This window comes from Anolis carolinensis, chromosome 5 (assembly GCF_035594765.1).
Source record: "Anolis carolinensis isolate JA03-04 chromosome 5, rAnoCar3.1.pri, whole genome shotgun sequence".
NCBI lineage: Eukaryota > Metazoa > Chordata > Lepidosauria > Squamata > Dactyloidae > Anolis > Anolis carolinensis.
The window spans coordinates 184733379-184746609 of NC_085845.1; the positions used below are offsets into that span (position 1 = coordinate 184733379).

At 35.8% G+C, this 13231-nt stretch overlaps 1 protein-coding gene across 12 annotated transcripts in view; it reads right to left on the reverse strand.

The window, feature by feature from the left end:
* Nucleotides 1–13231, reverse strand: part of bicd1 (BICD cargo adaptor 1) — a 134383-nt gene that overhangs the window by 36093 nt on the left and 85059 nt on the right. For all 12 annotated transcript variants that reach the window (XM_008110392.2, XM_062981095.1, XM_008110393.2 and 9 more), the window contains exon 5: nucleotides 7063–8154. In XM_008110392.2, the coding sequence (XP_008108599.2) occupies nucleotides 7063–8154 (1092 nt within the window). The remainder of the gene's footprint in view (nucleotides 1–7062; nucleotides 8155–13231) is intronic.

A 13231-nucleotide genomic window follows, 5' to 3' on the forward strand; every position in this document is an offset into this window, starting at 1 on the left:
ATATCTACATTTGCAAAACCCACTTAATAGGGGCAACAGTGGGGTGCATGTAAATGTGACTGGGGAGAAATTTTTGCATAACACCAAAATAAGAGAAGAGTTTGCAGGTAAAAATTATCTAGATGTCAGAAGATCAGAATTTATAATGTTAATCCACCAACTTAAATGTCTGCTAGGATAAATATTTCTTAACCAAACGATCAAAGGCTGAAACAGAGAGGCCTATATGAGTCTTCTAGGGTGCAGCTCTGTAGCCAATATGGAGCCATATAGAATTTATTTATTTATTTATTTATTTACAATATTTATATTCTGCCCTTCTCACACCGAAGGGGACTCAGGGCGGATTACAATGCACATATACATGGCAAACATTCAATGCCATTATAGAATCATAGAATAGTAGAGTTGGAAGAGACCTCATGGGCCATCCAGTCCAACCCCCTGCCAAGAAGCAGACATACCACATATACAGACAGACAAATAGAGGCTATTTAATATTTTTCCAGCTTCCGGCTTCATGAGGGTATGCTAATTCCAGCCACAGGGGGAGCTGCCGCTTCATCATCTACTGTGACGCCAAGTTCTTTTGATGGTAGTACTTCCTCATGTTCTTCACACGCCGTTGGCAGTTTTATTGTGTCATAAATTAAGTTAAATTAGCCTCCCTGCATTAAGCGTACCTAGAATTTTCTACTTACAGCAAGCTAGGCTATTAACATCGGGAACTTTAACCCAGACTCAGTCTTTGAACCAATGACTTCATGGTCAGTGGTGATTTATTGCTGCTGGCTACTAAGCAGCTGCGCCACAGCTAATAAAAAGCTTTCTCTAAATTCCAACGCCTTGGGACTCAAGCATTCCCCCTCTTTTTTGAAGTCTCCTCAACCAGATCTAACTAGTTTGCACTTGACTAGTAATTCTGACATATTAAGCAAGAAATAAGCCAGAGATTCCAATTTAGGCATAACAGGGAAGCAAACCATGAATGGAAGTTTCCTCTGCTTTAGAACAGGCAGAAAAAGCAACCAGAGTGCAGTTTGTTCAAAGGACACTAAAATTATAAGCAATTCAAGTTTGCTATGACGTTTGAGCAGAACCACTTAGTATGACCTAAATTTCAGGCTTCCAACTACAGTAGAGTCTCACTTATCCAAGCTAAACGGGCCGGCAGAAGCTTGGATAAGCTGAGACTCTACTGTACTACTGAATTTTCATAATCTGTTTTTCTCAGTTGAAACAGGCTTTTAACTGCATGGAGTCTAAAAGATACTCGTTTCACTTCAAAGATATGCCTAGCAATGACAAATCGAAAGTATCAATTGTATATCATGAATATAGGAAGGTGCAAGTCGGCAACAAAGAGAAAACTGCTTTAGCAGTAAACAACGGGCATGATGTAACATTGTGCTTGGCCTCTTTCCAGCAAACTAAAAGGTGCTCTTTACTTTTCTTTGATCTAAAGCTACTTCATTTGTTTATGAGAAGTAAACCTGATCACTTCATAATGATCACTGCTCACTGCACAAATTGACATCAAAATTCATTTCCACAAAGTAAACTCTGGGTTTAGCACCAATGTGTACACCAGCATAGCTATGTCTGATCCCACCAATATACCATCAATTGTGCAAAGTCTACCATAGTCTTGATTTTCCTGATTGCCTCTCTCTACCCAAATAAAAAGTGAAAACATTGTGTTTGCTTGTATAATAATTGGTTGGTGTTTACATGGGTTCAGCAAGTGTGAACGCCTGCACACTTGCACTTCAACATAATACATCAAAATATGCTCTCGAAGTTCATCATCTCTTCTCCTTCCACTTTCTTTATTTCAACTGCTGTAACCTGAGTCAATTAACTTGGGTGTTAGGAAAGGAGAGGCAGAACTTCGCTCTTCCCTGCAGTCTAGGCAAAAGCAAATTGCTCCAGCTTCTCCTAGCTTGCATGTTCTTCCTCATTCATAACTTTTGCCATCTTAACCACACTCTAATGTGGCTATGATGACTTTCACCTGGAACCAGTACCCGGCAAGGATGGTAGGGTCACTGTATGCATATTTGCCTCCAAAAGCACATATGTATGTGTAGGACTGTAGCCCTTGGGCACCATTCACATTATGTTATGTTGGCATTACAAGCACACTGACATTCACAAGAGAGTTAATAATCAAGATAAACACAATAATCTATCTTTAAAATTATGGATAGGATATTGCCTAACAATGATCCTATACTCGTGTTTTCAACATAATCCTGAAGCACAACAATACACATGTGAGCAACACTAATGAAAGCCTGGGCCAGTCATCAATAAAAATGTGCTTATTATCTACAATGTACAGTGGAGTCTCACTTATCCAAGCCTCGCTTATCCAAGCTTCTGGATAATCCAAGCCATTTTTGTAGTCAATGTTTTCAATACATCGTGATATTTTGGAGCTAAATTCGTAAATACAGTAATTACAACATAGCATTACTGCATATTGAACTACTTTTTCTGTCAAATTTGTTGTATAGCATGATGTTTTCATGCTTAATTTGTAAAATCATAAACTAATTTGATGTTTAATAGGTTTTTCCTTAATGCCAACATATTCGCTTATCCAACATTCTGCTGGCCCGTTTATGTTGGATAAGTGAGACTCTACTGCAGGGGTCCCCAAACTTTTTAAACAGGGAGCCAGTTCACGATCCTTCGGACCGTTGGAGGGCCGGACTATAGTTGGCCACCGAACAATAATAATAATAATAATAATAATAATAATAATAATAATAATAATAATAAATAGTAATAATAATAATAAAAGAGGGTTGGAAGAGACCCTTTGGGCCATTGAGTCCAATCCCCCTCTGCCTTTGTGCACTGAAAGCACAAGCAAAGCACCCCTGACAGATGGCCACCCAGAATCAATGTTAATAATAATAATAATAATAATAATAATAATAATAATAAAGAGGCTTGGAAGAGATCCCTTGGGCCATTTATTCCAACCCAATTCTGCCTCTGTCCACCAAAAGAACAAGCAAAGCATCCCTGACAGATGGCCACCCAGAATCAATGTTTTATTATTATTATTATTATTATTATTATTATTATTATTATTATTATATAATAATAATAATAATAATAATAATAATAATACAGTAGAGTCTCACTTATCCAAGCTAAATGGGCCGGCAGAAGCTTGGATAAGCGAATATCTTGGATAATAAGGAGGGATTAAGGAAAAGCCTATTAAACATCAAATTAGGTTATGATTTTACAAATTAAGCACCCAAACATCATGTTATACAAATTTGACAGAAAAAGTAGTTCAATACGCAGTAATGCTATGTTGTAATTACTGTATTTACGAATTTAGCACCAAAATATCAGGATATATTGAAAACATTGATTACAAAAATGGCTTGGATTATCCAGAAGCTTGGATAAGTGAGGTTTGGATAAGTGAGACTCTACTGTAATAATAAGGGTTGTAAGAGAAGAAGAGACCCCTTGGGTCATTTAGCCCAACCCACTTCTGCCCTTGTGCCGTGGGGGGCGGATAAAAGGCTTCGATGGGCCGCATCCAGCCCCCGGGCCTTAGTTTGGGGACCCCTGTTCTACTGTATTATTATTATTATTATCCCTATCACTTCCACTAAGGTTGAATTTACACATCTTTTCCATTTTATTCATTTTAATATCAAAAGAAATTGAAAAGGATATATTATTCTAGCACCAGTACTCTTTCAGCAAACAATATAGCAATAATAGTTAAACCAACTTCTAAAAATCAAAACATCTCAAAGAAACAGACATCATTGTGATGCAAAATCTCAGTACTATTAATGCCTATATTCTAAAGCATTAGTCCTAAAACTACTGTATATACTCAAGTATAAGCCGACCCTAATATAAGCCGAGGCACCTAATTTTACCACAAAAAATGGGGAAAGTTATTGACTCGAGTATAAGCCGAGGGTGGAAAATGCAGCAGCTACTGGTAAATTTCACAATGAAAATAGATCCCAATGAAATTATATTAAGCCATCAATAGGTTAAAGGTTTTTCAATATTTACCGTATTTCAAAGAAAAACAGTAAACTAGCTCTGTAAATTGAAAAGTAGGGTCAACAAAAACAATATGGTATTAACAATAACATAATAATAATAATAATAATAATAATAATAATAATAATAATAACAACTTCATTTGTACCCTGTCCTATCTCCCCATGGGGACTCAGGCCAGCTTCCAATATAGTAACAGGCAAACATTCAATGCCTACATAAACAATGCAGAGCTAGATATATACTTAGTATAATTATATATACTAATTTCATATATGCATTTCCTCCCGAAACTTTGCAAATCCTCTTTCTATATATATGTGCATTTCCCTACAGCAATATTTACAAGCCCCATATATTTATGTGTATATCTATCTAGAAATCTCTATATGTGTGTGTGTGTGTGTGTGCATTTCCCCTGCAATATTTGCAAGCCCTACATATCTATATTCATATACAGTAGAGTCTCACTTATCTAGCACTCACTTATCCAACGTTCTGGATTATCCAACGCATTTTTGTAGTCAATGTTTTCAATGTATTGTGATATTTTGGTGCTAAATTCGTAAATACAGTAATTACTACATAGCATTACTGTGTATTGAACTACATTTTCTGTCAAATTTGTTGTATAACATGATGTTCTGGTGCTTAATTTGTAAAATCATAACCTAATTTGATGTTTAATAGGCTTTTCATTAATCCCTCCTTATTATTCAACATATTTGCTTATCCAGCATTCTGCTGGCCCGTTTATGTTGGATAAGTGAGACTCTACTGTATATCTATCTAGACATCTCTCTATATATAGATAATTATATCTGTATAGGATTTGCAAAGACTTGCAAACGGATGAGGTGAAAATTCATATATAAAATAATGGATACACATAGATACAGATATACAGGTACATTGAAATCTCTAGATATCTATATGTTTATAGGATTTGCAAAGACTTGCAAACATATGAGGGGGAAATTCATATATAAAATTAATATAGATAAGATAGATATAAATATAAAGGTACATAGGGATTGCAAAGGCTTGCAGGGGAAAATGCCTATATATCTGTAGCAGAGATTAATAAATATTTCAGGGGAAAATGCTTTTATAAGATTAATGGGTATATATATATTCTTCTTCCTGACTTGCAAGGGCTCTTTTCCCTTTTCAAAATATTCCCTTGGTTAAGAGCGAGGGAGGCTTTGGAAAAGAAAACACTGATAAGGGAGTGTAAGATGAGAGATAAATATATCATATATTGCAAGCAACAGCTTCCAGGCTCCGCTGCCGGCTTAACCTTGACCCGATTATAAGCCGGGGGAGGCTTTTTCAGCTCATAAATAAGGGCTGAAAAACATGGCTTATCTTCGAGTATATACGGTATTTCTAGTGCTACTTCTACATAACTTATAAATCTGAGTTGGCACTTAGAAGCTGTCTAAATTTAAAATGTGTGCATATCAAAGTTGACTGGCCCCGGTGGTGGGGGTGGTACAAGAAAATATACCTTCACAGTTTCAGTGTTTCTATAAATCAACTTGGCCCATAAATTTAAGTAGATGGTAATGAAAATGTTTATTGCAATAAACATGACTGAAGGGTTTGATGAGTCAAACTACATTAAAGTTTTGATGAACTCTGACTTTGAACAATTCTTGACTTTTTGATTTCCAAATGTTTATATAGTTTGGATAATCATTGTTGTCTATAAAAGGCCTTGGTGTAAATGAATGGATGAAATCTAGCAGTCAGTTCAGATATTACGTTGTCTAGTCAGGACCAAGCAAACACTCTAGTATTACAAACATCATCTTCTTCTCATTTACTTTGATAACTTTCTCAGTTATCATAGCCTTGGGATTTTGTTTTTCAGAAAGTATAGAGATAATACTTTCCCATGAGACTTTATTTTAGTTGAAAATAAAGTTTAAAACAAAGTTAGCAAAAGAGATCTGTTTCATCACATAATATTCACACTTTCCCCTTTTCTTCATTATTATGCAGTAGTGACTATTATGTGGTGAAAAAGTGCTACAAGCCTGCACTCCTTGGAGCTACGGCAGTTCCCTCAACTGCCAGCTGATATCACTTGCCCACATGCCAGCCCAGGGAAGCCCCATAGCTACAAAAAACAGGCATCTTAATTCACTCGCCCAGGTTTGACAATTATGGGAGGAACATCAAATATACCAAAATTGGGACCCAAAAAGGGAGGTTGCAACTATTATGTAATAGTGATTCTTATGCAATGAAATACTGTCTACTCTACAAAAATGCAATTAACATTACTGAAGATTTTTTTTAAAAATCACCTATTCTTAATATAGCATAGACATGGGTGTGGGTGACTGCCATTAAAACTGATTTTTGTCTAGTACAAACCACAGTTTATTACAAAGTAGATCAGTAAACCATGGTTTGAGGTGAATTTTATTATATAGTTTGGAAGCAAACCATGCTTTGTCCAGTTTAGATGAAAATGCCAGACATAGTTTGCTCAAATGTAATACGAGGAAAGATAATTAGGATTACATCAGAGGGAAAGTAAGAAGAAAGAGATTTTGCCTGAAGGATTGAATACATCTGAGTTGATCCCACATAGAAACAAATTCTTAAAGTTATTAGAATTCCATGTAATTTTCAATATGTTCCACATTTATAATTAAACAGAATCCTCCATTGTGTTCTAAAGAAATAACAAAATGCAAATTAATGAAACCAAGTCAATTCCTTATTGGAACAAACTAATCCAGTTAATTCCAACTAAGTAGCCCTACTGAGTTGACATATCAAATTAATATTAAGTCAATGGATCTACTTTAGTTGGAACCAAGAATTGATTTTAGGCTATTCCACCAGTTTCTCCAAAGTAAATTTAGATACAGAATAAAATAATAGAAAGACTAAATGTTTTGGGGAAAGGTGTGTAATTACCATCAACATCCTTATTAGATCATGTATATTAATGATTTAAGTTCAGTTGAGGAATTAATAATAGTTTACCTGCTTGTTTGCTTTCAGCACTGCCCTGAGCGTTGCTATCTGCTCTCGTTTTGTACTCAAAAGGGACTTCAGTTTCAGTATTTCTTCCATTAAGGCCTCCTTGTCCTTATCAATCATAGGCGCTAGTTCTCGGGCTGCCGCACGCTGCCGTGACAGCTGCAGCGACCGGTCTACAGCCTTCTGCAAGTGCTTGATTTGGTCCCTTATTATGGCATTCAGGTTATAAATATTCATTGGCTCTTTGCGAATGTCACTGGTATCAGAAACTGGGGAGGAAGGAGGGGCTGTGATGACAGGGGAAATGGTAGGCGTCTTTGTTGAACTTTGCTCTTTGTTCGCTTCTGTGCCCTCTTTCAAGACCTGGTCAATCGGTGTCCTGGCTTCTGCTGGGGATGCCATTCCTCTCCTGACAAGACGAGGAGACAGAAGTCCTCTGGGATCATCAGGGCCCTTCAGGCTTCCACTTCTAGTAACTCTACTTTGTCTGTAATAATCCAGCATAACCCTATTAGGTGTTTCATTGTTACACAAACATACATGATGGTAGAGCTGTGCAAGCTCCTCACTGAAAGTCACCAGCTCGTCCTGGGCTGTATTGAGGGTATTATGGTTCTCGTTCGCAACCCCTGTAATCCTTTGCAACTCTTTTTCCATCTGCATCATTTTCTCATGACTTTCCTTAGTTGACCTTTCCAGGTTTGTCACCTGTTCGTCATATATCTGGATCCTGCTCTCATACTTTGCCTTTTCTTCAGTATAATTTTCAACACATTTATTGTATTTCTCTTTTAAGGCTTTTATTTCAGCTTTGAGGTCAATTACTTCTGTAACAGCTACTTTGTATTTACACTCTAGAATTTCTAAGCCATTGATGTCCACTTCATAGTCATGGGTTTCTTCCCCAGAATCTCGTCCTTTCTCAAAATCTACATCTTTGAACTCTTTGTTGCTCTGCAGGCCTCTCATGGCATTGACATGCTCAGTGAGCCTGTGAACCCGTTCATGTTGCTCAGTAAGTGCTCCCTTTGTGTGCTCCAGCTGGGTCTGAGACTCCTGAAGGTTGGCTAACAGAAGAGCTTTCTCACGTTCCACCTGCAATAACCCAGAAAAAAATATTAGTGTCTTAAAACAAAGTAACAGAAACACATATATTCAATAGTCATGGCATCTGGAGGCAAGGATACCATGATCATGAAGGTGGTTTTCCTAGGTTCAATCTCATCAACTGCTCTCTGGACGTACTCAGGGAATTCGACTGCATGATTGGTGGTAGTGTAGGGCAGCATTTGCATTTTCCCTGTTTTTTTTCTGAGCCAATATGGTGTAGCGGTATGAATTGTGGACTACAACTCTGGATACCAAGGTTTCAATCCCCATGGGAATCTACTGGGTGTCCTTAGGTAAGTCTCAGGCCCCATCTTCACTGGCCATTTAATACAGTTAGAAACTAGTTTCAAACTGCAGTGGACAGATGACAAACTCCCACAACAGCATGTGAAAGAAAGCCCTTAATGTGCATTAATAGTTTGTGTAATCACTAATCGGACCTCAAAATAGTTCTAGGATTTCCTATCACATCATCTGCACAGCAAAATCTCTTTCTTCAATACTCGTTAGAAACTGATTAAATGGTCAGTGTAGATGGGCCCCACTCTCTCAGTCTCAGAAAGTGACAAAGACAACCCCACTCTGAACAAAATATTGCCCAGGACACCCAATTATAGATTTGCGTTAGGGGATGCTATAAGTCAGAAAGGACATGAAGGCACACAACAACAACACTAGAAAGAAACTTAGCATGGAACACTACAGGCAGAGGCAAATTCCTCCTTTAGTCTGATGGAATCTCATAGTCTCACCTGAGGCATGATAATTATTATTGATTTCATATTAATTATTTCTAGGAAATTATAATTGTTACCATTTTAATGGGATGGTATTTGTATCCTGTTCTTTTTTTTTTAATATATATTTTTATTGAAGTTTTACCTTATAAGATAGAGTAAATTAACATTGAAAGAGTGAGAACATTTGATTGTATAGAAAGTGGGAAAACTGAGATTTAAAAAGGATCAAAAAGAGAGAGAGAGAAAACCAAAAACCAAAAACAAAGCTAAAATGTCCATATTTATATAAAAAAGAAAAAAAATCTGAACAAATGGCGATATAAAAATGCAAAGTACTTGGCAAAGAAATACACCAAAAAGCAAAAGCAAAAAGCTCACTGTTTCACAACCTGTTCACAAGCCACCAGCAATTGTGAACTGTAGTTCTTTTTTTTTCTTCATCATGACCTTTTTTTTTTTCACAGAAGGAAGTTAAACGAGCGGTGAAAATTAAAATTTATAATAGTCAAATTTGAAACCCCCACGTTGAAATGGTCTTTCCTTCTAAAAACCTTTTGAAGGGATCCCAGACTTTCCTAAACTCAGAAGGGTCTTTTGACTGGAGATACCCTGTCAGAATGTCCATCTCAGCCACCTCCGTCACTTTCACGATCCATTCCTCCATTTCTGGTGATTCCTCCAATTTCCAGGCTCGTGCATAAACTATTCTCGCAGCCGTTGTCATCAAAGTGAAGAGTTTATCATGTGGCTTCAGCAGTGATGTATCTGTTATTCCTAGTAGGAATATTTCTGGGTGCATGGGTATTTTTAACTTTAGTATTTTTTCAGTGGTTTTATGAATCTTAATCCAAAAGTTTTTTGCCTTCTTACAAGTCCACCACATGTGGAAAAATGATCCTGTTGCTTGTTTACATTTCCAGCAAGTGTTTTTTAATTGTGGCTGTATTTTGGCTAATTTAACAGGTGTCATATAAGCTTGATAAAACATTTTGTAGAAATTTTCTAGAAGGGAATAACTTCTGAAAATTTTTATTTTTACTCTCCAGAGGTATTCCCATTCATCTATGCTAATCGAGCGACCAATGTTTTTAGCCCATTTTACCATACACTCCTTGATATATTCATCTTCTGTGTGTAATTTTAACAGGAGACTGTAAAGCTTAGATAGTTGTTTATTTCTTGATTGAAGTATCTTATCAAGGTCTGTCTTTTCTTCTTCAAATCCTGTATGCACATCTTTTTGATATTGTTGGTGTATTTGTGCATATTCAAACCAGTTCATGTTATAGCCCTGCTGGTTTATTTCTATCAATGATTTCAGTTGGAGGTTATCTTGTGTTTTCTTGAGTATTTCCGCATATGTTGGCCATCTTTTATTGCCCTTTGAATTTCCACTTTGTTTGAAAGCTTCTTGGATCGAGGTCCATTGTGGTAATTTTCTGTAAAAGAATTTTTTATATTTGTTCCAAGTATTCATCAGAGTTTTCCTAATTGGGTGTTTATTAAAGTTTGAGTCTTCTGCCACTTTCCCATAAATTAAGTATGCATGTAAGCCAAATTTTAAACTATCTCCTTCCAGAGTTATGAGACTCTGATTGTCAAGATGGATCCATTCTCTTAACCAAATCAATATAGCTGCTTCCCTGTATAATTTTAGATTTGGAAGAGCCAGTCCTCCTCTTTGTTTAGTGTCTTGTAAATTTTTCATCTTTATTCTCGGTTTCTTCCCTCTCCAAATAAATTTCGTAAGTTCAGCATTCCAATTCGTAAATTCTTTTTCCTTGATGTCAATTGGAATGTTCTGGAACAAGAAGCATAGTCTAGGTAAGATATTCATTTTTATTGTAGCTATCCGTCCTAGGAGAGAGATATCCAGATTCATCCATTTTTTCAGATCATTTTTTATTTTATTCCAGGTTTTTTCATAATTATTTTTATACAGATCTTTGTTATTCATTGTTATGTTTATTCCTAAATATTTTGCTTGGAGAGCTATTTCAATTCCTGTTTCTTGACTTAATTCTTCTTTTTCTTTATTGCTTAACTTTGTTGCTAATATTTTTGTTTTGCGTAGATTGATTGAAAGACCCGCAACTGATCCAAATTGATTGACCAGGCATATCATTTTGGGAAATTCTTTCTGTGGATCTTCTGACATTAAAATAATGTCATCTGCAAATAACTTTATTTTATATTTTTGGTTTTTCACTTTTATACCAATCAGGTCATCATCTTGACGTAGTTTTCTTGCTAGGATTTCTATTGCAAGTATGAATAGTAAGGGTGAGAAGGGGCATCCCTGTCTCACACCTCTTTGTATTGGAAACATTTCAGTCATATCTCCATTAATTTTAATTTTGGCTCTTTGTTCTGTGTATATGGCTTGTATTCCATTAATAAATTTCCCTCCATATCTTAGGTTCTTTAATAGTTCAATAATGAAATTCCAGTTTAGTCGGTCAAAGGCCTTTTCAGCATCCAATAATAAAAGTGCCCCCTTTTTGAGTTTTGTGTTTTGAATATGTTCAATTATATTCAAGATTATTCTTGTGTTATCTTTAATTTGCCTTCCAGGTAGAAAGCCTGCTTGGTCAGCATTGATCCAATTACTCAGTGTTGATTTTAATCTGTTTGCCAATATTGATGAAAATATTTTATAGTCTCTGTTTAGCAGAGAAATTGGTCTGTAATTTTGAATCTGTTTTTCATCTTGATTTTCTTTGGGGATTAGAATAATGCTGGCCTCCTTCCATGTCTCTGGTATTTGATTTGTTTCCAGTACTGAGTTCATTATTTTTTGTAGTATCGGTGTTATTTCATCTTTCATCATCTTGTAGTATGTTGCTGTATAGCCATCTGGGCCTGGGGATTTATCTGTCTTTAAATTATGAATTGCTTCATCGATTTCCTGTACTGTTATTGATGCATTCAGACGTTCCTGCTCTTCTTCAGGAAGGGTTGGGAGCTTTTGAGATTTTATGTATTCTATTACTGCTTCTGTTGAGCCTTCTTCATTTTTGTATAGATCTTCGTAAAAGTCTTTTAGATGTTGTTTTATCTTTTGTTCTTCTTTAATTTCTTTATCTTTATCCTGTTCTTCATGTGTATACATCACAGTATGAAATTTGACTCAAACCCAACTGCATCACTTTAAAAATGTGAGTGAAAGTAAATGAAATTAAATTCATCAAAGCACATTCCACATTCACAGCTTTCGCACCACTTTGCCAAAAGAAAGGAAGCACTGCTTATTTGATGGGTTAGAGACCAGAACACTTTTGATTCAAGGAGGGCTCTGTTCTTTCTGTAGGTAAGCTTGGGGAGCATGCACATGCTCCATAGGGAAGAAGAACTGATGAAAAAGCAGACCCCTTGTCAAATTAATGGAACTTGTCTGTATTTTGCAAGAGTTGAATGAATAAGTCATTAAAAAGCAATGTGTTGAAAGGTGGGCAAAGCCTGGAATGGTTTCAATTGGATTTTAAATTACTGTCAAATGAAATTTCTGAAAATAAACTGATTAATCAGTATATTTGCTTTATTGTTTCTCTTCTTATTGCTTATAAAGCACTAATACTATACATATTACACCCATATTGTTGTACAGCTAAACAGCAAGAGAGAAATAAACAATCTTCCCATTCTTTGTTCAATTGTCAAGAGCACCTTTGTGTCATCAAAACTTTGGGAACTTTTTTCGTAAACTGGAAAACTTCATATCATTTTGGTGGTTTACTTTAAGATATTATTTTTATAGATATTATCCAATATGAAACAAATAGCAATAGCCCAACGGTGTAAAATTAAACACACACATACACAAAGGAGCCATATCAATTGCAACTTGTTTGATGAGAAATAATAAAAACAGGCTTAATTAATTTTGCCATTGTCACGTTAAAACCCTAGAAACATATGGGAATAACAGGTAGAGATAGAATTATAATAGTATTACCCAAATTGGGTAATATTCTTGTTCGCATCTACCTTTCTATTACTGTTGCAAGGCTTAAGCTGTAGATGCAAAATTGATATTTAGATATGATGTAATGCTTTTTACTGTCTTAAAGTATAAGGTGTGAGGAATGATGAACTTTGTGTAAACTATTTGAGGAAACAACTTAAAGAGGAAGTTAATCATGTTACAGCTGAAGAAGTTACCAATATCATTAATAAGATTGAAAGCTGAGTTAAGATATTATTTAAGGCAGATGGTCAGTCAAAGGGTCAGATGCTGAAAAGTACAAGTGTCTAAATTTGAGACAAAGTGATGAGGTGGTTTTCTGTCTGTGATAGCAAAAATAGTCAAAAGCTGAGATAGT